At 36.1% G+C, this 27,712-nt stretch overlaps 1 protein-coding gene across 1 annotated transcript in view; it reads left to right on the top strand.

The window, feature by feature from the left end:
* Window positions 1–27,712, top strand: part of PICALM (phosphatidylinositol binding clathrin assembly protein) — a 116,927-nt gene that overhangs the window by 62,681 nt on the left and 26,534 nt on the right. The window contains 8 exon segments of the mRNA XM_017850872.1: window positions 604–708; window positions 3,957–3,998; window positions 8,048–8,133; window positions 10,353–10,476; window positions 10,724–10,860; window positions 14,268–14,371; window positions 20,867–21,016; window positions 27,263–27,369. Of these exon segments, the coding sequence (XP_017706361.1) occupies window positions 604–708; window positions 3,957–3,998; window positions 8,048–8,133; window positions 10,353–10,476; window positions 10,724–10,860; window positions 14,268–14,371; window positions 20,867–21,016; window positions 27,263–27,369 (855 nt within the window).

Genomic DNA, 27,712 nt, shown 5'->3' with positions numbered 1-27,712 from the left:
ATGAACTTTTAAAAAAATAAATCTGTTTTTTATAGTCTGAAGTAACATGGACTTATTCAGGGATGCTTTAATCTATAGGGATAGGGAAATTTGGCCTATTTTTTCACAAGTGAAAATAAAGGTTTTCTATAAAGCTTTAGAAGGCGTAGTCTTCCATACTATAATTAGTATAAATTAACCTCTTTACTCCTATGTATACATTAAACTTAAATGAACTTTCTGAGTGACATTTGGGCATAGTTAAGTTGTTATCTTAGATAATACACTATTAGTAAGAAGGTTGGAAATAGATGTTAGTGCTGTTTTAAACGGGGTCAAGTGTAATACGTGTTTACACAAATATATACTTAGGTAATTGTGAGGAAAAGTATTGCGGCACAGACTAGGAATATGAGTAGGGTCAAGTAATGTTTCTATTTTTTAATATAATAGCAGCTCTATTCTAATTTGCTTTAAATACCTAAGCTAGCTTAACACTGATATTTTTCTAGCAGAGTGTGTATGCTTCTTTAGAGACCTATTTGGAGCTATTACCTACTCTTGTTTCCTTTTGGGGTGTTATATTTTGATGTGAACAAAAGAATTTTACATTTATTTTGTCAGAAAATATTTTGATATGAAAAGAACCAATGCAAAGAAGGTCTTGACATCTATAAGAAGTTCCTAACTAGGATGACAAGAATCTCAGAGTTCCTCAAAGTTGCAGAGGTAAACTGTCTTTAAGTGACTGTCTCCTAACTTGCCTTTTTGTCTGTAAGTATGGATTTTGAAGTCATCACTTACTATCCAAATAAAATAAATGTCTTAAATTTAGTATTCAGTGATACTATTATGCTGTATTGAATTCTGTGCCAAGATATGAATATGATAAAATAATGAATAAAATATATGCTGTATATTTTATTCAGTAGCGAGTATTGAAAAGTTACCTGTTTTTAAATTGTTTACTTCTCTATAAAATTGAGTAGGTGACATACAGTAATGCCAGAGATTTTTATAGTTGGAATTAATCATATATTTGAGAATGTTTATTGTTAAATGTGGTAGAGAATATCCAGTATCAGTGCAGGTTTCTTTTCAGTGAGACAGCTGGAGCCACATAGTTCAAAATGTTTTCGTTGGCCAGGCACTGTGGTTCAGACCTGTAATCCCAGCGTTTTGGGAAACTGAGGTGAGTGGATCACCTGAGGTCAGGTGTTCAAGACTGGCCAACAGGGCAAAACCCCGTCTATACTAAAGATACAAATATTAGCCAAGTGTGGTGACGGGCACCTATAATCCCAGCTACTCAGGAGGCTGAGACAGGAGAATCACTTGAGCCTGGGAAGCGGAGGTTGCAGTGAGCCGAGATTGCACCACTGCACGCCAGGCTGTGCGACAGAGCAAGAGTCCGTAAAAAAAAAAAAAAAAAAAAAGCTTTTGTTCCCCGACAGAAATGAATTTTGTGTATTTATTATCCTTGATTGTGAAAACCATGAATGTAGGTAATAGGATAATCTAATTTTGCGGCTCTGCTTAAAAATAATTTTCTGAAATTGTGACAGAAGGCAAGTGTGGTAATACTTGCAGGCATTATCTTGCTACTACAGAGGCGTTCTTAAGGGTTTTTTTGTTTGTTTGTTCTCCCATTCTCCAGCCTCTACCCATCTCCACCAAAGATTTCTTCCTAGGATAATTTGCTCAATTATGTCAAAGTAGTTACTTTGGAATTAGCAAGTTAGTGATTCTAGGCTTTATTACTGTGGTGATATATGATTCTATATTAGAAGCAGTCGGACAGAACAGGATGATCAGACAATAGGTTTATTATTAATCTGCCGTTTTATGAAGCCTACTGAAATTTATTTTGAATTTAAAATGTTTCAAGGAGAAAGATCCTTTCCATTTTTTAAGGGTCAGTCACATATTAAAACAGAAGAAGGTGGTGGTTATGCTGTGATTCTAGTAAATTCTTTAAATAAGTTTTAATTTGTTGACATTCCCTCTTGGCCTTTTATGTTCTTTGCATTTGGTAGTTGTAGTAAAAAGTTAAGTTTTTTTTGTTTTTTATTTTTAAGACAAAGTCTTGCTCTTGTCCCTAGGCTGGAGGGCAATGGTGCAATCTTGTCTCACTGCAACCTCAGCCTCCTGGGTTCGAGCGATTCCGCTGTCTCAGCCTCCCGAGTAGCTGGGATTACAGGTGCCTGCCACCACACCCAGCTAATTTTTGTATTTTTACTAGAGACAGGGTTTCACCATGTTGGCCAGGCTGGTCTTGAACTCCTGACCTCAGGTGATCTGCCCGCCTCAGCCTCCCAAAGTGCTGGGATTACAGGCATCAGCCACGGCGCCCGGCCCAAACTTAAGTTGTAAGCCCTCTTCTATACTCCAGATCTGCTGTTAAGTTATTCTTAGGTGGGATAGACTCTCTGCTATCTATAGTTTTTTTTTTTTTTTGAGACAGAGACTTGCTCTGTCACCCAGGCTGGAGTGCCATGGCGTGATCTCGTCTCGCTCAACCTCTGCCTCCCAAGATTCTCCTGCCTCATCCTCCCGCATAGCTGGGATTACAGGTGCCCGTCACCACACCCAGCTGATTTTAGAGATGAGGTTTCACCATGTTGGCCAGGCTAGTCTCGAGCTCCTGACCTCAAGTGATCAACCCACTGTGACCTCCCAAAGTGCTCGGATTATAGGCATAAACCACCACACCCAGCCTGCTCCATATGATTTAAGAAAAATATGAAGAGTCCCTTGCCTTAAAATATTCTGTTAGGAGACTGTCTCTGGGCTTGCAGTTTAATTAGAATGCCTTAGTTCCTGGAAGAAGGCAAGAGTAACCTCTTGAAACATGTTTGAAGAGGACAAATATATCAGGCAGTGATTAGTAACATCTGAGTAATAATGAATTTATCAGGTTTTTTTTTTCTTCTTTTTGCTGAGACAGAGTCTCGCTCTGTTTCCCAGGCTGGAGTGCAGTGGCGTGATTGATCCCTGCTCACTGCACCCTCTACCTCCTGGGTTCAAACAATTCTCCTGCTTCAGCCTGCTGAGTAGCTGGAATTACAGGTGCCTGCCACCATACCTAACTAATTTTTGTATTTTTAGTAGAGATGGGGTTTCACTGTGTTAGCCAGGATGGTGTCGATCTCCTGACCTCGTGATCCGCCCACCTTGGCCTCCCCACATCCTGGGATTACAGGTGTGAGCCACCGTGTATCTGGCCTTTATCAGATTTTCTACTGACATCATTCTGAGACCAACCCCTCAGAGGTCACAAAAGGAAGGGAGACTGATTAGAAAATGAAACACAGCCATGGGACAGAAAACAGTTTTCTAATTTGGATGCTAGAATACACGGGAAACATTTCTCTTTTTTTGCTAGAAATTGCCTAGGGCCTGAGCATCATGAAAGTGTATTGGAATTGCTTTGTGAAGACAGTTATATCCTGATTAGATATCACTTGACATTTTTGTAAACCTGGGCTACCTGATGGAACATGAGTTTTTAAAGTGTTACCTATGGTGATTTCTAGGGAAAACATGTTTTATGGAGAAAGACAAAGTCGATGTCTTCAGGTTTGTTTCTTAAATTTTTTTTTTGTTTTCCATCAGATAGCTTGTTCATGGTCAGGCTTTCTCATTCTTAACATATTTGTCATATTACACATAAAAGAGAGGGGAGTTTTCAGATTGTGACAAGGTAGCTTATATATAGGTATTCAGAAGACATAGGGATGGTAACTTAGATTTGTTGACTTTCCAACTCTAGTTTCCCTACTGTTAACAACTTTTAGGGCCACCAAATAATATCTAAGCCATTGGAAATGTTGAGTATTTTTGGAGATTAAATATTTTCCTGATTCTTAAGAAGTCTGTTTAAAATATTACTGGTATTAGCCGTGATGTCATTTTTCCAAATTTTATTTATAAAATATTTTATTGTAATTTATTAAATACAATGCTTCCTCTTACAGCAAGTTGGAATTGACAGAGGTGATATACCAGACCTTTCACAGGTAAGTATATTGTTAAAATATCAATCAACTATCTGTTGTGTATGAACTGTGAAGAGTATTAAGATAAGTAACATGTAGCCCCCACTGTCAAAGGGATCAGTGCAGGTTTTGACCAATTTTAACATTTTGATGTATTCCTAAAGATTGTTCTAACATTATGACCACATAAAACGATCTGCTTGCCACTTACATTTGTGGCCTACCTACTGTCATACCATTTATTTAATCTCTTCAATCACTGTTTCTTTCCCATCATCATTTAAAAAAGGGAAAAAAAAACTTTTGGAACCTGAATTTAGAAAATGATATTTAGAAAACAATTTTCACTATACTGCTGGTAGAGAATTATACAGTATTTATTTTCCTGTTTTAAACTTCCACTTTGACTGTTTGACTCAGTTGGGAGAATTAAATAGGGATAAACCTCAAAACATAATACTAGATTAAGAGAGTAGGGTTTGGGATATGTCCAAATTTCAGTCTCGGCTGTGCCATTAGCTGGCCCTGTGACTTTGGGGAAGTTACTTTCTATGCTTTAGTTTCATCATCTGTAAAATGAAGATACTACAGTACCTACCTCATACAGTAAGTAGTTCAGGGGATTAAATAAGTTAATGCCAAAAAAAAAAATTTAAAGCATTAAGCACACTCAACTAATGTTGGCTGTTTTAATATTGTCTTTATCATCATCGTCTTCAAAAAGTTTCTAGGAAACAAACTTCATACCTGCTGGTTGTTGTGGCTTATTCTGTTTTCTTTACTGAGTATCAAGAATGAAAGTACCTGGCATAAACTATCCTTGTAACATTTCCGTCAACTCTCTCAACTGTTGACATCTGTTTTACCTTGTTTTGAATTGTTCCAGGACATTTTTTTAATGTTTCTTTTTGACATAGAGTTTTGCTCTTGTTGCCTAGGCTGGAGCGGCAGTGGCGTGATCTCAGCTCACTGCAACCTCCACTTCCTGGGTTCAAGCGATTCTCCCACCTCAGCCTCCTAAGTAACTGGGATTACAGTCTTAAGCCACCATGCCCAGCTAATTGTTGTATTTTTAGTAGAGTTGGAGTTTTGCCATGTTAGCCAGGCTGGCCTCAAACTCCTGACCTCAGGTGATCCGCCCGCCTAGGCTTCCCAAAGTGTTGGGATTACAGGCTTCAGCCACCACGTCCGGCCTCCAGGACATCTTTTAAACGCCTTGTTAACAGTTATTACTGAGTTTCTCTGTACTCACTTGTTCAGATTCTTCCCTCTAATGTCAAGGCTAAGAGTATGCAATAAATCTAGTCGTGGGTTATATGTAAGTAAAGAATCCCGTATATGTCCACTTGAAATAAATTGGCTTTATTAAGAGCAAGCACATTATTCTGGGTTGAACATGAGATAAGTCATTGCTTGAATAACGTATAGTATAAAATGATTTGGCAACTTTAGATTCCCCTGTTACCCACCCCATTTGTTATGCTTCCCTTATGTTTTATTTAAAATTCATTGTCCTCAGGATAGATGTAGAAGTTACAGGCCGTCGTCATGTGTCTGTGTATGTTAATATTCACCCTATTGTAATTAGAATAGGGTTCTTTAACCTCTGTTCCTCTTTTCCTCTGTATTGATGATCTCTGAGCAAAGGAAACTTGCCAGGCATTCTTTGGGTGATTCAGAAAGTTTTCAAAAGTGAATAAAACAAAGCTGTTTACACTTTAGGGAAGATGGTGGTAATGCAGAAGAGTGGAAATTTGAGATTATTTACTCTTTTTTTTTGTTATTATATATTTTAAGGTGTAAAGCATCACATTTTCTTCACTCTTTTGGGTTTTGTTGGGGGAGAGGGAGAAAAGATAGGGTTTTGCTTTGTCACCCAGGCTGGAGCGCATTGACAAAATCATGGTTCATTACATCCTCAACCTCCCAGGCTCAAGTAATCCTTAGCCTCAGCCTCCTTAGTAGCTGGTATCACAGGCATATGCCACCACACCCAACTAATTTTTTAATTTTTTTGTGGAGACAGGGTCCCCTTATATTCCACAGGCTGGTCTCAAACAACTGGGCTCAAGCAGTCGTTCCACCTCTACTTCCCAAAGTGTTGGGATTACAGGTGTGAGTCACTGTGACTTTCAAAGAATAGCCAGATATATTTAGAAGGGATTTTAGAAATGGTTTGTCTTACTTATCATAACTTGGTAATTTAATATTTTTATTTGTAAGCCACAGCTTAAACCCTTCAGAAAAAAGATGAACTACAGTTTCTATGACCAGAGTTTCAGTTTAGGATTTGGTACCACAGTAGTTAATTATGTAGTCTTTAAAGTCAGTGATACCTTCCGTATCTTGGCTTCTTTTGTGTATCAAATATGTGATCTTGGACAGATAACTTAATCTTCACTGTCTCAGGTAGTTTATCTGTAAAATGGATATACCAGTAGTGTCTGCTTCATAGATTCAGTGACTACTACAAGGTAGCTAGCGTAGTACCTGTTGTGTGAGGAGAGCTTTTTAAATGTTAACCACTATCATCAACATCCTCCTTATTTCTGAAAGCTCTAAAGACAGTGCTTTGCTTGCTGATTAGCAAACATTTTTGCTGGGGCTGTAGGAAGTGCATGTGTACTCTCATTTCAACAAAGAAGTTCATCTTCCAATGTAGTATTTGGTTTTAAATGGTTTTCTACTGTATCTCCCTTGGGCTAAGGTCCTGGTATATAGAGGAAATAGTGGATGAAAGAAGTTGTTAAAGTCATAAATGATAGAGAAATTAGTAGGTATTGCCCCTTTAACTATTTTTAGATCCTGTAATCCAGAAACTGTATTTCAAATCCTATAGAATATTTAGGGTAAGTAAACGCTACCGATGCATTTGCTTCACTTCTAGTGGGCAGTTCTTAGTCTGCACACTGAAGAGGTTTCCTTTTGAAAGCTTTCTTCTATTAGGTTGAGATTTGACCTATAGCCTGACTTTAAAATAGTCTTCTGTTAAAAAAAGGTAAATATTCATTTCAGTGCAGTTTGATAAACATTTGTGTAACCAACACATCATTCAAGATAGGAAAATTCTATTTCCCCAGTCCTTATGCCCCCTTCCAGTCACTTCTTACCCACCTCCACAATCACTGTTTTGTTTTCTAATAGCATAATTTTGTTGTTTGTTAAACTTAATATAAATGTAGTCATACAAGTGTTTACTTTTGCATTCTGGCTTTCTTTGCTCATCATATTGTTTGAGATCTGTCTATATGTTGTTGAATATACCATTAATTAATTCTTCTTTATTGCTGAATAATATTTACCATAATTTTGTCTATCCATTTTCCAAATGATGGACTTTTGGATTATTTGCCGTTTTTGACTGTTGTAAATAAAGCCACATTAAACATTAAGTCTTTTCTTACAGAGATAAGTTTTTATCCCTTTGGGGTAAATAGTTAGGAATGGAATTGGGTCATTAAGATAGGTATGTATTTAACTTTGTAAAAAACAGCCTAATCCATTTTCAAGGTGATAAACTCCCACTAGTGATATATGAGAGTTCCAGTTGTTCCATGTGCTCACCAACATTTGATATTGCTAATGTATTTAACTTTAGTCATTGTAGTAAGTGAAAAGATGTATCTCATTGTGATTTTCATTTTCATTTCCCTGATGCCAGTGTTCAGTGTCATTTATCAATAATTATTCCAGAGTCATGTTTGAACACATTCAGTTGCTCAGCAGTGCTTATTAAGTACCTTCTGCATGCTCAGTAGTGTGTCTAGCTTTTAGGAGTATGGTTTTACTTTAAAATTTAAGTACTTGCAAGATTTTAAAAAAATGTTTCATGTTTACATAGTTTTCTGTTCTTAACGTTTTTGGTAATGTTTCTTAATATTTCCAACTAGGTCATGTTTATATAATAACAGTAAGATTGTCATTCTCATTAAGTAGCTAAAACTCCACTGTTAATTAGTACATGAAGAACATACCTGTTTATTTTTGTTGCTCTCTGATTAGATGATACTTGATTTAATTTGACCAGTGACCTAATTATCATGAAATTCTTAATATTTGTACAATTGCAGGCCCCCAGCAGTCTTCTTGATGCTTTGGAACAACACTTAGCTTCCTTGGAAGGAAAGAAAATCAAAGATTCTACAGCTGCAAGCAGGTACATCATTCTTTGTAGGACAAAGAGCAAGAGTGATTTTTCTGAGGGAGTAGATGAAATCAGCTCAAGTTCCAAGCTATTTAATTTCTCTTTATCTTGATTTGATTTTCTATAAAATGGGTTTAATTGTATTATCAACCTCATAGAATTAGTATCAGGATTAAATGGATTAATACATGCAAATTCTTGAAATAGTTTCTGACCTTCAATAAATGTCAGCATCTGTTAAGATAATGACAGTGACTGCATAGTTTAGAAATGTGTTTATGATGTCAAAATTTCTCCTAAAGATGTTAGTGCATTGTTTTGTATGATGCTTTATAGTTATAAGATACTTTTTTTTTCTTTTTCTTTTTCCCCCCTTGAGACAGAGTCTCACTCTGTTGCCCAGGCTGGAGTGCAGTGGCACAATCTCAGCTCACTTGCAACTTTCACCTCCTGGGTTCAAGAGATTCTTCCACCTCAGCCTCCCCAAGTAGCTGGGACTACAGATGCATGCCACCACACCTGGCTAATTTTTGTATTTTTAGTAGAGACAGGGTTTCACCGTGTTGACCAGGCTAGTCTTGAACCCCTGAAATCAAGTGATCGGCACACCTCAGCCTCCCAAAGTGCTGGGATTACAGGCATGAACCACCGTGCCAGGCCTATAATTACAAGATACTTTTATATAAATTTGCTCAATCCTAACAATAGCCCTGTGAAGTATGTAGTAGCAATGCTGGGACTCAAACCTAGAATATCAGACATCAAATTGCATCATCTCTGTCTAATGCCAGTTCATGGGGTTGATTATTGATATTTTATATTTTAATCACTTTATTATGTTTTAAGCTAATTCCTCAGACTAAGACCAGTTAACCTAGCAAATTGAAAGTAACACATATCATTTCATATCAATCTGGTAACATGATTTTTGCATTGGGTTAAGAAATTACTTGAGTTACTCTCATGTTTTCATATGAAGCTTTTTTTAAAACAGCATGAAGAAAGAATTTGTATGGTGAGAACTTTCCTTTGGTTATTTTAGACTTTCTGATTGTTTCATAACTTTAGTCTTTCTTTTAGTAATAAAATTTAAATATATTTTCAAAGGAAAATGCCCATTATTGGATTTTGAGTACTTATTTTTAATCCTAGATTTGTACTTTGATTTTTCTAGTAGGATTTTGAAGTAGCAATCAACACAATAAGTCTCTATTTATTTGAGCAGAATAATGAAGGAAAAGAGCCATGCTGTTAGGTGCACCAATTTTACCTGAATGTTTAATCATAAATGTATTGTTTTCTTGCATTTCTTCTGTCATAACTATGTCACTCTTCCTTTGTCTTCTGAGTTGTACCTTTTTATTGGCTTATTTATAATACTAATTTTACGTAAAATTTAGAAGAGTTTTACCACTTTATGTGCTTAGAGTAAAACTAATGATGTTTAGTTTGTGGTAAAAGGAAAATTAATAAAGCTCAAGGTAGTTCTTCAAGTTAGAATTCTTTACCACTTGTTTTACTTAGCCTAGAGTTAACATTTGGAAAGTTAATGTTGAGGTTTACAGTGTGGATACTTTTTTGATAAAAGGGAAAGGAGGTGGCTTGCCAGTGAAAGATGATACATTGTATGTGTATGTTAAAAAGGAAATTCTAGTTTGGCAAAAGGGCAGCACATAGAAAGATGCCAGATGACCTGGTGACTAGATTGAAACCAATCTTCTTTTGAGGGAACCTGAAGTCCTCTGGGGATGTTGTTATAGGTGAAACATACCTAGACCTCCGTTACGTATTACTGGTATGCATGTTTTGGTGTTCTGTGGCACTGCCAAAACGTAGGCTGTAAATTAGCAGAGGGTTTTCCCTGTGATAAGCTCAGCACTTTTTCCCATCAGGGATTTTGTGGGAGTATGTGGGCTCTTTCCCAATTGCATTGGTTTCCTCTCTTGGGGCTTGGAAGAGGCAATGTGCCCCACTCTCTTGTGAACCCTTTCCAAAGTCAAACATTTACTCTAAAAGCAGTGAGTGTTTATGTAAGTCAAGATTTTTCTAATTGCTTTAATCCCGTAGATCACTGGGTGGAATATTTCATCTGAAGTACTGTGTTTGAATCCAGAAGTTAAGTTTATAATTATAGTGCCTATCCATGGCAAGGTTGCCAGACCATTTCCTGACCTGGGTGTAATGTGAAGTGTTTAGCAAAAAGCCAAATTATCTCTATTCAATTATCCTAGGGCAACTACGCTTTCCAATGCAGTGTCTTCCCTCGCAAGCACTGGTCTATCTCTGACCAAAGTGGATGAAAGGGAAAAGCAGGCAGCATTAGAGGAAGAACAGGCACGTTTGAAAGCTTTAAAGGTAAGTTTGTGCATTCTCCATATTTGGAAAAATGAGTACAGGTGTTCATTAGGTAAATGGGGCCTCTGCACAGAGTCTTAAATGTATAGTGTTAATGGGCTGAAACTCAGTCTGACTTTTCATCCTGACATAGAATTAGGTAAAACAGAATATCTGCTATCAGAACAAATTAGAAAATGCTTTTTTCAGAGGTTGTACAAACAAATCTAGTTTCTGGAATCCTTATGGTAGTTCCCTTTCTTAACAGGAACAGCGCCTAAAAGAACTTGCAAAGAAACCTCATACCTCCTTAACAACTGCAGCCTCTCCTGTATCCACCTCAGCAGGAGGGATAATGACTGCACCAGCCATTGACATATTTTCTACCCCTAGTTCTTCTAACAGGTAGGAGTAGAAGTTAAGGTTACCTTTGAAACTGTAAGTTCAAAGACTTCTAATAGAAATTTTGCAGGACTTTTCAGGTTTACTTTTATTTATGCTTTTATAGTCTATTCACACAAAGAGGTGGCGATAAATGGTGATATTGGTATAATACCTAAAGATAAAGTGGTAAGAGTTTATATTTTACATATTTAGGAAATTGAATATAATTAAATCACTGATTTATGCTAATAGGAATGTAGCTGTTATCTCTGGGCAAACTTTTCATTGTGTAAAAATTATGATTAAACACATTTATGAGACATCTAATGATTCAAGACCCTTTATAGTTCTTTGACGTATGGGTATGATGTATATTTTAAAATACCATTTCATTGGATATTAAACATCTGTCATATCTGTTTCCTGGTTTTAAACTCTGTAATCTGGAACATGGTGACAGTTTAGTTGCCAGGTTTCTTGGTATTGAAGCCTACCACACTAACTTTAATAATCTTGTTGTCTAATTTAAGCTACTTAACGTGGAAATATAATATTGTGGGGTAAAGTAAAATAATTGACATTTTCTAAACCTGTTTTGTCTTTTACCTCAGAGTGGCTTAAAGCAGTTTAAAAGTCAGATTCTGGTTTGAATCCTGGCTCTGTTAGTTCTTAACTTTTTTTGAGAACTTGTTTTCAAGTGAGATTGTGGTTCTCAACTTTAACATCAGAAACATTTGGAGAGTTTATTAAACTACAGATATCTGAGTCCCAATCCTGGAGTTCTGATTCAATAGGTGGGACTTGGGACCCAAGAATTTTTGTTTCTAAGATGCTCCCAGATGACTAGCTTTTATTAGCACAGTGCATTATTAGCACATGTTAAATGTTCCATAGAGAGTGGTGAGTTTTTTCCTTTCACTTTGTTGTTGCTGTTTATTTTGTTAACTCACCCTTGAAAGTTCGTCTTCCTGCCTACTGACTCCTAATAGCTGAGCCTAAAAGCTCATTGTAAGTTTTACTATGTGAACTGCTTGCTGTGTGCATTCTCAGTTGCTACCTGCTCCCTAAAATCTTAGTAGGTGTTTGCTGAATTTAGTTCTCTTTTTCCTTTCAGCTTTATGATTTGTTTGCTCATGTATGCTACCTTCTTTAATCCTCAGTTAAGTAACATTGACCCCATTAAGGGGCAAGTTCTCAACATGAAGACCTTGGAAAGAAGTCTGTCCTAGGAGAGACAAGCGAAAAGAATGTTCAGTGTTTGAGGCTGAAACAAATTATTGGATAAAGAACTAATTTCACTGTTTTATCTCACATACTAAAAGTGTTCACTTTTTTAATAGTAATTAAGGGCAAATCTTACAGCCCATTTATAGAATTCTTATTGTATATTCTATATGTTCCCCAAAGCACTAAATGCATTTATATCTACTATCTACACAACTATTTTACATCTAAAAGACATGTCTTCAAAACTTTTTTATAAAAATACAGTTAGAAGGAATAAGTTCTAGTGTTTGATAGCACAGTAGAATTACTAGTTAGTAATAATAATTGCGTTATCTATATCAAAGTGGCTAGAAGATTTAGAATGTTCTCAACACAGAGAAATGATGAATGTTTGAGTTGTGATAGATATCCTGATAATTACATGGTATGCATGTATCATGATATCATATGTATCCCATAAATATGTACAATTGTTGTATATCCATTTAAAAAGAAAAACATTCTATTTTGGAGAATATATAAGTTAAAAATTAGGAGCTGGGTGTGGTGGCATGTGCCTGTTGTCCCAGCTACTCAGGTGGTTGAGGCAGGAGGAAGGCCTGAGCCCAGCAGTACAATGCTAGCCTGGGCAACATAGCAAGACCCCGTCTCTTTGCCTGTCTCTCTCTTATTCTCTCTCTCTTTTGAGACAGTGTCTTACTGTGTTACCCAGGCTGGAGTGCAGTGGCACAGTCATGGCTCACTGCAGCCTCAACCTCCTGGGCTCGAGCATTCCCCGTCTTAGCTTCCTGAGTAGCTGGGACTATAGGCGCACTCCACGATGCCCAGCTATTTTTCGTATTTTTTTTTGCCATTTTGCCCAAGCTGATCTTGAACTTTTGGACTCAAGCAGTCCACACACCTCGGCCTCCCAAAGTGCTGGGATTACAGGCGTCAGCCACTGCACCCAGACCCCTTAAAAAAATTATCTGTATTGTGTTTGAATTCTTAGACACTCTAGGGTCATGTTTTGAGTTGTTCATTAAAATCACATAGAAGTCTTGAGGTCAGAAATATATCATGTAAGCCAGGCATGGTGGCTCATGCCTGTAATCCCAGCACGTTGGGAGGCTGAGGTGGGTGGATCATCTGAGGTCAGGAGTTTGAGGCCAACCTGGGCAATGTGGTGAAACCCTGTCTCTACTAAAGGACAAAAATCAGCCAGGCATGGTGGCATGCGCCTGTAATCCCAGCTACTTGGGAGGCTAAGGCATGCAAATCACTGGAACCCAGGAGGTGGAGGTTGCATTGAGCCAAGATTGCATCACTGCACTCCAGCCTGGACAACAGAGTGAGACTCTTGTCTCAAAAAAAAAAATAAAATAAATTAACAGGCTGAGTGCAGTGGCTCACGCCTGTAATCCCAGCACTGTGGGAGGCCGAGACGGGCAGATCACCTGAGGTCAAGAGTTTGAGACCAGCCTGGCCAACATGGTGAAACCCCATCTCTATAAAAGTACAAAAATTAGCCAGGTGTGGTGCTGTGCACCTGTAGTCCCAGCTGCTCGGAAGGCTAAGACAGAAAAATCACTTGAACCCGGGAGGCTGAGGTTACAGTGAGTGAGCCAAGATCGTGCCACTGCACTCCATCCTGGGCGACAGAGCGAGACTCTTGTCTCAAAAACAAAAAGAAAGAAATATATCATGTAAATAGTGTGTTGTATAATGGGGTAGCTCTATTCATAAATGCAGGTAAAATTTTTTCCCTGTATCATTGATACATAGTTGGGATACTGAGGCACTAGAAGTGAGGTTAAGGAGTATTTTACTTTGTATTGTAAATGTGATTCAAGTTCTGCGAATATTAAAAGAATTTTTAAAATATTAAAATTGCTATGATATTTTGTATTTTAGAATCTTATTGTTTAGGTTCATTTTAATAAGGAAATTAGTTTTTTTCCGGGGAAAGACATTTATCCTTTTCAGAAGAGCTACTGTTCTTTGAATCCTGTATAAACTTAAGATATGATATTAGATTATTTTTCCAAGCCTCCTTAGAAATATGCTATTATATGAAGAAACTGTTCCTCTTTTGAAATTTATATTAATGAGACTTTTCTCCCTTGTTTTTAATGTTTTTATCTGTGGTGGGCAGAGAAGGTGACCCTAAAGTAGCAAAGTTTTTTTGGTAAATAAAACACGTTTCCAAAATATCTTTCTAGCACATCAAAGCTGCCCAATGATCTGCTTGATTTGCAGCAGCCAACTTTTCACCCATCTGTACATCCTATGTCAACTGCTTCTCAGGTAGCAAGTACATGGGGAGGTAAGCATTGATGAATTCTATTTTAGATTTTACATGCATCTCTTTTCCTCATTCTGTGGTGTTTTACTTATTTGTAGTTTTTTATTACACTTGATACATGAGAACTTAAATATTAAAATGGCAGTGAAGCAGTTTTATCCCTTGAAGGTATGTTCATTTATTATAAATAATTTAGGAATTTATGTTCAAATAAATTATGAAATGATATTTAATAAAGATAAATGTAAGAGGAAGGACCAAGTGTATTTTAGGTATGAGATTATTCTTTTAATGTTGAATTTTGTTTCATAACCAGAAAGTGCATAGTGGTTATTTTGATTTTGGTGTAGAATTTTTGTTTTAACTTTTGGGGAAATAACTTATCTTTGTGTTAAGTATATGATAAAGTTCTAATAAAACTCAGATGGTATTATCACCCAGGAACTATGTTGTGACCAGGATTGTCTTGACCAGCTGTATGGTCAAGACATAAATGTTTTAAATGTTTTTTTAAATTAAGACCTGAAAGATTTTGCTAGTCAAAGAATTTTCCCCTTGTGCCAATAGGTATGTTTGCTGCCCTTAAGCAATTCTGAAGTGATAGGCTTATCTCTCATAGCAAGATAAATTAATTATTCTAATGAGTTTTACAGTATATAAACAAAGCTTTTTTCATTTTATTTTAATGATTTGAATTTAAGAACATTTAAAATTTTTAAGGAACTATATCCTAGAAAATAAGCTCTATGAAGGCAGGTTTTAAAATATTTTGTTCTGACAGGTAGTTTGTAAACGTTAGTTGAATACGTGGGCGCTTTCTCTTCTGGACAAGTTCTTTCGGTGTCAAGGTGGGGCACAGAGCGGATAGTGAAACCCTAAAATACTAGATTTCAGGCTAGTTTTGTGAGATCTGAACTGATTTAAAACAATTGGACTTTGAAGGCTAGGTTTAATTTAGCTAATCTTAAGATCTGAGAGTAATTTCCTAAAAATGACAAGATATTAATGTTAAGTAATTTAGATTATTTCAGAATGAACTGGTAGATAGCAAATTAAGATTTAGAAAGGAGTTTCTTGATACCCTTCTATGGTTATTTCTCGATTTTTGATTCTTAATTATTTTCTGGCCTTCCTTATTGTGAATTGCTTTAGAAAAGGTTAGTAGAATTAACATGATCATTTAAGCAGTTTCAGCTTATTTCCTTTTTTAAAAAATGTAGTATTTTTTTTAAAACTAAGGCTGAGTTGTTTTCTAAATAGATTAAAATTTTACAGAAGGCCAAATAAAATATATTTAACATTTCAAAGAAGCTGAACTGCAATTCCTAATTGTTTTGTCTGGACACCACGTACAACTAAAAATGACAAGTTGAAGTTTTTGCTTGAAATTGTTAAAGTCACATGTGACAGCAAATAGACTGTTATGGTGGGAGAACAATTCTAAGTAATTTCAATCTGTAAGAATTGTTCTATGGCCTGTTAGAAGACATTATTCCATCAAAGTCTCTATGTGACAGACTGCAATATATTGGAATACATTTAATCATGTTTTACTTTTCTGTTTTAGTTTATTTTGCTTTGTATGCTATTTCTGTAAAAATTTCCCCCATATTAAGTCCCATAATTTAATCAGAATTAAATCCTGTCTTGACTTTCATATAAGGATATTTGGCTTCTGAGTTGGTGATAACCAAGGTTTTGACTTCCGCATGATGCTGAAGAGTATTTTAAGCCAAGAATGTTCTAATTCAAGTCAGTATTCATATCCAGGACAATCATATTGATACATATTTTTTTAATTTTTAAAATTAAAGTTTGACTAAACTAACTAAAAGTTAGACTGAAATAAAGAAATCTCATATATGGCGAGGTGCGGTGGCTCACACCTGTAATCCCAGTACTTTGGGAAGCCAAGGTGGGCAGATCACACGAGGACAGGAGTTCCAGACCAGACTCACCAACATGGCAAAAGCCTGTCTCTACTAAAAATACAAAAATTAGCCCGGTTTGGTGGCGCACATCTGTAATCCCAGCTTCTCAGGAGGCTGAGGCGTGAGAATCACTTGAACCCGGGAGGCGGAGATTGCAGTGAGCCGAGATTTGTGTCACCACACTCTAGCCTGGGCAACAGAGTGAGACTCTTGTCTCAAAAGAAAAGAAATCACATATATGAAAAGCTTAGATTGTAACATTAAATGCTTAGGGTATTTTGAAGTTAACTATTTAGCTGAACACTTAAATATGTAACAGTTTACATATAATGCTGCTTTTATAGTATATGACAAAGCAAAGGTATGATTTTTTTCATAATCCCCAAATCTTGTTCTATTCTTTCATTGGCTTTTATTAGCTAAAAATGAATGCCAATAATAGACCTAGTATTTAATTTAGTTCTTATAAACACCACAGAAATGATGTGCATTCCTGGTCATAGATAGATTAGTGATAAGGTAGAGATAAAGGGAAGAAAAGTTTGTATGTGTATATGAAAGACATTTTAAGATTCCACCTTTTGGTAGAATGAAAATGAGAGAACAGAAGCTCTCTTGTTGCCCTCATTGTATTGTTAATGAGCCTTGACTTTTTCAAGAAGTGTTGTGGAGTCTAAACAAGCAGTGGGTATTGAATACTAATACCTGAGAAGACCTAGGTTTTCATCACCCTGAATATTTTGTATTATAGCAAACTTTGAGTTTTTATATCTAAAAATACACAATATTATCAGCTTGGTACACTGTTGAGTATTTGAAGCAAGATTTCAGATTTTAGTTTAGGTGTAATAGAATCCATTCTGAAGTGTAATTTGCTTTACTTTTAGCTGGCATGAAACACAAAACACTTGATGAAAAAATCTGATTATCTGGGCAGGTGCAGTGGCTCATACCTGTAATTGCAATGCTTTAGGAGACCAAGGCAGGAGGATTGCGTGAGCCCAGGAGTTCGAGACCAGCCTGGGCAACATAGCAAGACCTTGTCTTTACCAAACAATGTTTTAAAAAAAATCAACTTACTGTGTGTGAATGTAGGTATCAGTTGTTTAGGACTTAAAGGCTATAGTATGACTGTGGTGCCATTTTAGTCTTTGTTTTAACTTTTTTTGGATTTTTTTTTTTAATGACTCTAGTGTAGCATAGAATTAAACTTTTGGGCCAGGTGTGGTGGCTCATGCCTGTAATCCCAGCACTTTGGGAGGTCGAGGTGGGTGGATCACTTGAGGTTAGGAATTTGAGACCAGCCTGGCCAACATGGTGATACCCCATCTCTACTAAAAATATAAAAATTAGCTAGGTGTGGTGGTGTGCACCTGTAATCCCACATACTCGGGAAGCTGAGGCACTAGAGTCGCTTGAACCTGAGAGGTGGAGGTTGCAGTGAGCCAAGGTCATGCCCTTGCATTCCAGCCTGGGCGACAGAGCGAACCTCTGTCTCAAAAAAATAAACTTGAATGAATAATGAAAAAAATAATGGACAAAACTGTATTTAAAAATTTTAAACTGGGTGCAGTGGCTCACACTTGTAATTCCAGCACTTTGGGAGCTGAGGCAGACGATTGCTTGAGCCCAGGAGTTTGAGACCAGCCTGGGCAACATGGCGAGACCTTGCTTCTACAAAAAAAGAAAACTAGCCAGGCATGGTGCCATACACCTGTGGTCCCAGCTACTCAGAGGGCTAAAGTGGGGGGATTGCTTGAGCACAGAAAGTTCGAGGCTACAGTAAGCCATGATTGTGCCATTGCACTCCACCCTGGGCGACAGAGCAAGACTCTGTCTAAAGGAAAAAAAAAAAGAACTTTAAGGGATTTAGAATTGCCAGTTTAATAGGTTAACTTGAAATAGCTGGAGTGTTATTATTATACCTTAATGAATTGGTTTTTATTATTATAGTATAATGTCCATTAATAGATTAACATCTTATAGATTACCTGTAGTGTTTTGTCAAGTAGATTAGGAACTGGTTTTCCTTATCTGATTGATCTAGTTATGAATACATTTGCACATATTTCTGAATATTCTTCTCTAAGGTGTTTCACGTAATAGGAAGTGATTGAAATTAGGTGCTACATAAAACCTGTCAGTAGAACAGCGGATAACTGGTAACCTTTCTTGAACATGTGTTTTCTCATAAAGCAATGGATCTGTTACAGAAATAATGTGTGTTTTTTTAAAAAATGACTTACTTCATGGCTTTTTTTTTTTGCGTGAAAAACAGGTATTTTACTTGTCTGACAAAATACAATGTACTTTTAAAATTCTCTGCAGCTATTAATATCATGTATTTAAAAACAGAACATTTGGCTGTGTGTGGTAGCTCATGCCTGTAATGCCAACACTTTGGGAGGCCAAGGTGGGTGGATCACCTGAGGTCAGGAGTTCGAGGCCATCCTGGCCAACATGGTGAAACCTCGTCTCTACTAAAAATAGAAAAATGAGCTGAGCGTGGTGGCACGCGCCTGTAATCCCAGCTACTCGGGAGGCTGAGGCAGGAGAATTGCTTGAACCCAGGAGGTGGAGGTTGCAATGAGCTGGAGGTTGCAATGAGCCAAGATCACGTCATTGCACTCCAGCCTGGATGACACAGCGAGACTCCGTCTCAAAAAAAAAAAAAAAAAAAAATCAGACCTTTCAGCCTAACTGGCCAACTTTAAGCTTAATGCAACTCCTTTCTTATGCAAGAAGAAGCTAGAGTGACCATCAGTATATATATTAGCTAAAAAATACATATATTTTTAGTACTAAAAACCACTGTCCTTGGTGGCTCATGCCTGTAATCCCAGCACTTTGGGAGGCCAAGGCAGGAGGATCACTTGAGTCCAGGCAGGGATTCAAGACTAGCATTGGTATTATAGCATCTCTACAAAAATTAGCCAGGCACGGTGGCACGTGCCTGTAGTCTCAGCTACTCGGGAGGCTGAGGTGGGAGGATCACTTGAGCCCAGGAGTTTGAGGTTACAGTGAGCCATGATTGTACCACTGCAGTCTACCTGGCAACAGAGCAAGACCCACTCTCAAAAAGGACAAAACAAAAAAAACCCACTGCACCCCCCTGCAACTTCTTGTAACTATTTTCTACTTTTTATTTCTTATCGTTTTCTGATTCTTTTTTCCCAGTGTTCCATTTACTGGGGAGTGGAGTGATGGGAAAGATTTCGCGTTTGAATAGCATAATCAGCGTGTTTTAATAGATTTGTAGGACTTCATTTTTTTTTTTAGTGTGAATTGGTTTTCCATAAGAATACTATTATAGAAAAGTTCTTATGTTACAGAAAAGTTGTATTGAAAAGATGTGTTATTTTAAAATCATAACCTGAGTATTTTCTTGATTTTTTTTTCCTTTTTCAAACAGTTGTATTTGAGCTTGCAGAATGCTTGCCTTGAATTTTTTGACTTTAAAGGAAATGTGTCTATACCATAGTAAATGAGCTAGTCCTTAGGCCAGTGTTGCCTTCTTAATGTGCAGTAATACAATCTTGAGAGTAAATTACAGTACCTAGTAGTGTGAAACAATCTTGAGAGTAAAATACAGTACCTAGTAGTGTGAAGGTACCCCAGTATATTTCAGTGAAGGTCAAGAACTAAACTAGAACAGACAAGAAAGATTCTACTGTTTAGAATTACAGGAGTATCCGCTTATTTTTAATTATGTTACAAAGAAAAAAGTATGGTAATATTTTGCTACTTTTATTTTGTCTTTCCCCATTTAGTTAACTTTTAAATCTTGAGAAGTAAAGAAAATAGGTTTCAGTCATTAGAATGATAATTATCTTGAATAAAGTATCAGTATAGTATTTATCTGATTCTAGAATAACATTAGATAAAGCATTTGATAATGGTACATATTTGATATCATTCTGATAGGGAAACAACACTTCTGTTGTTCCTTTAGCAAATCATTTAAAGACTAAAGCTCTTAGACATTCAAAGCTGTTGCCGATCTATTAAGTGGGCATTCTTTCATCTCTGTTCTTAATTATCTAAAACTCTTTTCCCCCATGCTTAGATTTTTTTTCTTCATCTTTATTTTTTATTTTGAATATATGCAGGAATTATCTGCACATGCCAGAAACAGCTCCTTACCCTTAATTTGTCATTACCCTCTTTTTTTCTTTGAAAGTTTACTCATGACACACATACCTATTGTCGATATCAGTTATTCAGGTAAACACAGCTATACCACCACGACCAACACACTCACCTAGGACAGGGAAGGTTGGTGCAGGATGGGTGGCTCTTTATAGAAATATCTTGGTTATTGTTCTCTTTTTTAACTACCTCGCTATTGGCTTTCTGGTGTTAACAAATAAAATGATTTTTTTCTAAGGATTAATTTTAAAATATGTTAAATGCAATTCTTCCATCTTGATAATTAGATATTTTTTTGTTTTTGAGAATTTAGACATTTAAGATTAATAAATGATAATATAGCTACTATTTTTCACTTTTCATCTTTTGACTAATTACAATACTAATTAATTTACTTCCTTTCTTCATTTTGCTGTAATACATTTGGACTGCACAGATCCTTTCTCTGCTACTGTAGATGCTGTTGATGATGCCATTCCAAGCTTAAATCCTTTCCTCACAAAAAGTAGTGGTGATGTTCACCTTTCCATTTCTTCAGATGTATCCACTTTCACTACTAGGACACCTACTCATGAAATGTTTGTTGGTAAAGTACCATTTAACCTTTTTTTCCAATCAATGTTTATACTGCCTAACTATATTTTACGTGTCCATTAATTACTTTAAAAGCACTGCAATAATTACTTCAGATTTTAATATCAAATTCTGAAACTAACCGGCAATCATGTAGTGAGTTTTTTAAATTGACACTAGTATCTCAATTTTATTTATACGAACTTTTAGGAAAATTTCTCTTGATGTTGAACTCTTTTTTTTTGTTTAGCGTTTTGTTCTCTTATCATGTTACAGTGCAGTACTCTAGCTGTCTAGTATCACATGCAGCTTCCTGTTTTAGTTTGGAGAACTGGTTGAAAAGTAACATCTCTTAAACTTACTTGTTTATATGTGTTTATATTTTTCTCTTTGTGCTTGGGAGAGAGGGTGGTTAATCACTCTTAGCAGCTATCTTTAATCTTTTGTTTCTCTTATAGCTGTTGCATGTCACAGTTTTATATTGTCCAAAATCTATGCATATTTTTTATCCCATTCTGAAAGATTTCACTTTATTGATAGTATGGAGATAAAAGTAGGAAGTATGTGTTCCATTTTAAATAGTAAAGCAGAAACACAACTTGATTTGGATATTCTGTAATTATAGTATAAAAAGGCAGAATTTCACACTGAGGTTATATAGGGAATAGTAAGTTTTAAAATATATACTGAAGCTGAAATAAATGTTTTGAATTCTGCTGAAAAGATGCTAACCCTGCTCCCCCCGCAGCCCCAAAGACGATGAAACTTCTTTTTTTTTTTTTTTTTGAGACAGTCTTGCTCTGTCGCCTAGGCTGGAGTGCAGTGGCATGATCTTGGCTCACTGCAAGCTCTGCCTCCTGGGTTCACACCATTCTCCTGCCTCAGCCTCCCGAGTAGCTGGGACTACAGGCGCCCGCCACCTCGCCCGGCTAATTTTTTGTGTATTTAGTAGAGATGGGGTTTCACCGTGTTGGCCAGGATGGTCTTAATCTCCTGACCTCTTGATCTGCCTGCCTCGGCCTCCCAAAGTGCTGGGATTATAGGCGTGAGCCACCATGCACGGCAGACAATGAAACTTCTTTTGTTCAGTTCAGAGAAGCAGCTTAGGGTAATGTGAATTTAAATATTTCATTAAAATAGCATGCAGAAAGTCATCAGTATACCCTAAACAAATCGTGTGACCATATTCTAAATATTCTGTTAGATATATATGAGTGAGGGGAAGGAAGAAGTAACTAGAAAGTGAGTTAGTAGAAGGAGAATAGACAAAGTTCCAAATCAGGTCTTCTAAAAATATGACTAGTCTAATAGCTTGAAATACATATATACCCAAAGTGTGATAATTTATTGCAGTAATTCTTTCATGTCATTTTGATACAAAGTTGCCAACCCTTACTCTATAGGATTAAGAACAATCCAGAAAAATCAGAATAGCTATGTATCTAGGCAGCTTCTGATCTTGACAGAGGGAAGACATTTGATACAATGATGTGTGTAATAGGCAATAGTGTAATAGGTAGCTTGTCCTCATTGAAGCTTCAAGAACACTGAATTGTATGTCAAGGAGACTGAGTTATGGTCTTAACTATGCTGCATATGTGAGTGTCTGTGAAAGTGTCTAGGCTTGCTTTCTCACCTATAAAACCACACATTAGAGGACAGGATCATGTTGGCTAAAAAGCCAACTGCCTCATATTTCTTCTCTAATGAGATACAGTGTTGGGTTTTCTTTTAATTTATGCAAACAGAATAGTTTTTTTAAAAGTACTTAATGGAGCCTTAAGTTCTTTTTTTAGTAAGTTGTAATTTGAAGAATGCCAAGTGCTTGGGCTCCCCCCATTTTTTGTTTTCTCAATTACCCATCCCACTCATAACTGTTCCTCCCCTTCTCTTTCTTTTTTCTACCTTCTCTTCTTCCTCTTATTCCTTGCCTGCCTCCCTAGCTGCTTCCCTGATTCTTTCCTTCCCTCTTCCCCTCTTTTTTTGCCTGTCGTTACTCCTTTCCTGCCTTCCTGTCTTGTGTGCCTTGTCAGAATTGTTTGTGTCACTTAAGTTTCTCCTAATACTACCTTTATGTGCCTTGTTTCTTCTACTGTAGCCGGCTCATTTGGAGCTAGATAACAGTATCTTTACAACTTATTTATGCAGGAAGGATTTTTTTTTCCTTAAAATTAGTTTTTATAAACTTGGTAAGAAAAAATATACTTACTTGCTTTCAAAGAACACACTACTTTTTGCCTAACTTCATTTGCCTTAATTAAACACTTGGTGATTTTATGAATAGATGCTTATCATCTTCTTACTTTACTCCATTCTCAAACCTTAAATTTTCACAAGCATGTAAACGTTTTAATATTACAAGGTTATGGAATCTGAAGTTTTGTATAATCTATGTCTTTCCACATATATTCAAGGCCATTGTGGTAGCAGTAAAACCTCAAAGTCCAGCTGATACTTTCTGTGTGCATAGTAGTTATTACTGTAGTTAAGTTGGGATTAAAAAGAATGCTTGACACAACTAAAGAATTGAGGCTCTTGATCGCAAGAATTGGACAGGACTAAATGTATTTTTAAAATGGAATTTATTAGGGCGTTTGATGGTATGTGCTTGGAGCCTAATGAACTTAGGTTTGAATTCTAGTTCTGCTTCATGAACTATGACTTTAAGCAAGTATTTAACCGTTTTAAGGCTATGCAAGTTAGGATAATAGTGTCTTGCAGGATTGTCATGAGGTTTACATACATGACTATGTAACATCTAGCACTTTGCTAGGCATATAAAAGTATCAAAATGACTACCACTAAAAACCATCTTGGGAGCTGGGTCCAGTAGCTGGTACCCATAATTCCTGCTAATTAGGAGGCTGAGGCAGGAGGATAGCTTGAGGCCAGGAGTTTGAGGTCAGCCTGGGGAACATGTAAGACCCCATCTCTCAAAAAATTTTAAGAATTTAAAATTCTTATGTATGTGGACCACATCATGATTAGAATGTACTTCTTACCTAAATTATTATGTAGTCATCAGCTAAAATCTTAAACATTGGTTTTTTTTCTTTATTGCTTTTAGATTCTAAAATTGCCAAAGATTATTCACTTTTTTTGGTCTAATAGCAATGAAAAGCTCAAGAAGTTCATAAAATTTGAGTTGTTTTTAATTATATAGCAATAGTAAAAAATGTCTTGTTCTACTTACTATTTTATGTAAGGTGAAATACTTGGGATTAAACTGAAAAACCCCTAATAGATTCTAGAATCAAACAAATGGGGGTTCAAGTCTTGGTTCTGACAGGCTTACTAAATCTTTGACCTTGGGTAAATTATGTAATCTCTCTTTGTTTCCTCATCTATAAAACGGGGATAATAACTATATCATAGGGTTTATGTGAGGTTTAAATAATACCCTGTTTATAAAGTCCTTGCATAGTGTTTAGTAGTGTTTAATAAATGGTAGTAGTTACTTTGACAAAAAAGTATGAGTCCTAATTTATTGTAAAACTACCACCAAAATCAATTAACAGTCCAACCAAGTTTTGTAAAAGGTATTTGGAATGCCTTTCTTTCCCCAAAGCTTGTTGATCTTGTACTTTTTAGTTAGTTTATTACTGTCCTCTTGAGATTTATCCTGCAGGCCAGTGGTATCTAAATGATGAACTGTGGGTTGGTGCTGGTTAGTGAGAAAGTTTTCACTGAGCCTTGGTGAAATGGAAGAGTAAGCAGGACCTGTGTAATAATAACATAAAGTTACCTTAACTCAGAGCTCAGCGCCTGATCTTTTTAGCATGGGCGCGCGCGCATTTGTGTGTGTGTGTATTTTTGTAAACTTTCTCTTTTAGAATAGTGATACTAGCTGGGTCTTTTGTTTTAAATAACTTTTAAAATTAAAAGTTGGCAGTCCTGATAGTTTCACAAAAAATTGATGATGTGCATTGAAATTAGGATGCAAAACTCTAACCTTGTTGGTGTGTGTTTTTCAGGCATGCAATAATTACTTAAAAAATTGTTAATTTGGAAGTAAACTGCTTGCCTCCATGATAACTGTGACTTTAAGCAAATATTAAAAGCTGATTTGCTGTTGCAATTTATTAATTTTTTTAAACTTTTTTCCTCTGTCTATAGAGGCTTTTAAAACTTGAGATACAAGTTCTGGATTACTTTATAGTCTTTCTAACCTTTTATACTTTTAGGTAATTATGTTGTAATTTCACAGATTGGTATCTCTAGGCATTTCGGGAGATGGCTCCTCTTTTTACAGAAAGTATTGAAGTCATTTCTGTGTGACTATAAAGGATAAGCTTATCTTTTATATCAATCATATTCTAGAAAGTTGAGGCAAAGTAGCAGGAGAAAATAGGAATTTGATATATTGGCCTAATTTTAAATTGTTCCATATATAATCTAAAAGTTAGTGACATCAGAGCCAAGATTGTTACCAGAATGATTTAAAGAACATTATCTGTACTACTTACACCCTAATAGCATGGGCACATAATTAAGCATGATAGATTTTTTTCTTGAGTAGATATATTCGCTTCGTATGTAAAGGTTAAGAGAACAACCAGTAGTAAGCTGATGGCATAATTCCTAAACAGCTTGCACACTTAAAAATATTATTAAATTGGTAAGTCTAGGATTCTCAGATCCTTTTCATGAATAGTCAGGAGATTTATATACTAAATTATTTCGTATTTTGATAGTGTTTTGTGTTCTCATTGTATGACCAATGTCTTTGAGTTAATAGTAGTTTAAGGGTTATGTGAGTATGGAACACGATCAAACTGGTACATTCTCTAAAAATGTGTGTGCTACAGAGTAGTCATTATAGGATGTGTAAAATGCTACTTTAAAGTAGTATCATTAATGTGTATCAGCTTGTATGGTTCTTTGCTAATAACAAATTGTTGTTTCTGTCTTTGAGGAGCTTCTTGGACATCTCACCAAATCTTATCCTACTTTTTACAGTTTTCTTTGAGATCAGTCTTTCTAGTACAACATGCATCATTGTATTTCTTTACATCCTGGTGTTATACATTAAGAAATCAAAGTGAGATTCTGACCCGAATAGAGGAGGGGAAGAGAGGGATCCTAAGTTTAGGACACCAAAAGTTTAACTTCTCCCTAATGGTGTAGTTGTTAACCTTCTAATATAGGTGGTTTTTGTTTGTTTCTTTGGTTTTTTATATTCTGACGCAGTAGAATTTAGAAAAGGAAGAGACCTTAGGAGCCTTATAGCATTCCAAAAGGTGAAATAATTTCTTCTTTGTGATCCTTGCGAGGTTGCTGTTTATTTGGATATACTCAATCATTGAAAGTTCTCCAAATCACATGACAGCCCTAATATTTGTAGGTGATTTTAATTCTTTTCAGCCCTTAGACATTCAGAACCTTACTCAAATATAACCTCGCATAATTGGAAACCTTATATTTGTTAACTCTGTATAGGCTGATCTTAAAGACAATGAGCTTATTGTCTGTGTAATACCACTAGCATTAGTGTAACGCAGGCAAGAAAGAATAAGGTCTGTTAATGGTTTTGTGTTTCAAGAGTAGAGTCAGCTTAATTAGTATGCTTGAGTTTATGCTTGTCATCCCCACTGTTACAAGTACTAAGTTGAAGTTAGAGGGTGGTTGAGAGTTGAAAGTGGCATATCTTTTTTCTTTGATGTTTTAAAAGCACATGGATACAGATGGACATAAGGATTAGTGAGTTGCAACATTGAGAATCCTATCACTGAACTTAAGCTATTTAGCTTTTGATTAACTGTTGAAGGAAGGATGGAGAGAAATATGGAAAATGGGTAGGTGGGAGGGAGAAAAACTTTTATCTTGGGGATACTGAGAGGTTTCATACTTGTTTTTTTAAACACTACAGAATTCTTACTGCATTCTCAACTGATCCCTTATATTGCGTATGTATCATTTGCTTCATGCAAAATCTTGTAATTTTAGATGTGTTTAGTTTTTTAAAGATGATACTCATACAAAATTAAGGTAAAAGATACGCAAAGATTTCTGTAATGAAGCATATTTTCAGTTCAGTGTCAGTTGCTCATTTGTTAATTTTGTCAGTAGGATGATTTTGTTAGGGAAAACCCAATCACTGCAAAAAATGTGATATAGAAAACATTTTGCTTGAAGGATTGGCTTTGTTTTTGTTTGGGAAATTTACTGCATTTTCCATTCTATTGTCATCATTATTAAATAGTTGTAAATGTAGAGTTATTAAATAATTGAACTTTTTTTTCCATTTTGGTTTACCCAGGATTCACTCCTTCTCCAGTTGCACAGCCACACCCTTCAGCTGGCCTTAATGTGGACTTTGAATCTGTGTTTGGAAATAAATCTACAAATGTTATTGTAGATTCTGGGGTAAGGAAAAAAATTTTATTAAAATATTATGGTGTCCTAATTTAGATTCTGTGTAAGGAAAAATAATACTGCTTTTAAAATGTTTAAGTGTATTAAGTTGGGGTAGCCAAAGAAATTGACCCATCCCCCCAAGCACTAGACGAGAACTTCAAGGAGCTGTTTAGTCATTATTCTTTTATTGGTACCAGTTTAGAATTTGGGAACATTTTGTTAGTCCTAGAGCAAAATAAGAGAGAAAAAGAGATTTAGCTCTATAGAATGTAAGTTGCTTGTGACTCTGTGTAGATGTTGTGCCTTTTAGGCATGCAATTTTACCTTTACTGAAATGGATAATAACAGTATT

The sequence above is a fragment of the Rhinopithecus bieti genome, unplaced genomic scaffold (assembly GCF_001698545.2).
Source record: "Rhinopithecus bieti isolate Rb0 unplaced genomic scaffold, ASM169854v2 scaffold_30846, whole genome shotgun sequence".
In the NCBI taxonomy this organism is placed as follows: Eukaryota; Metazoa; Chordata; class Mammalia; order Primates; family Cercopithecidae; genus Rhinopithecus; species Rhinopithecus bieti.
The sequence above is the reverse complement of the archived record's forward strand: the minus strand, read 5'-3'. Positions and strand labels throughout refer to the sequence as shown.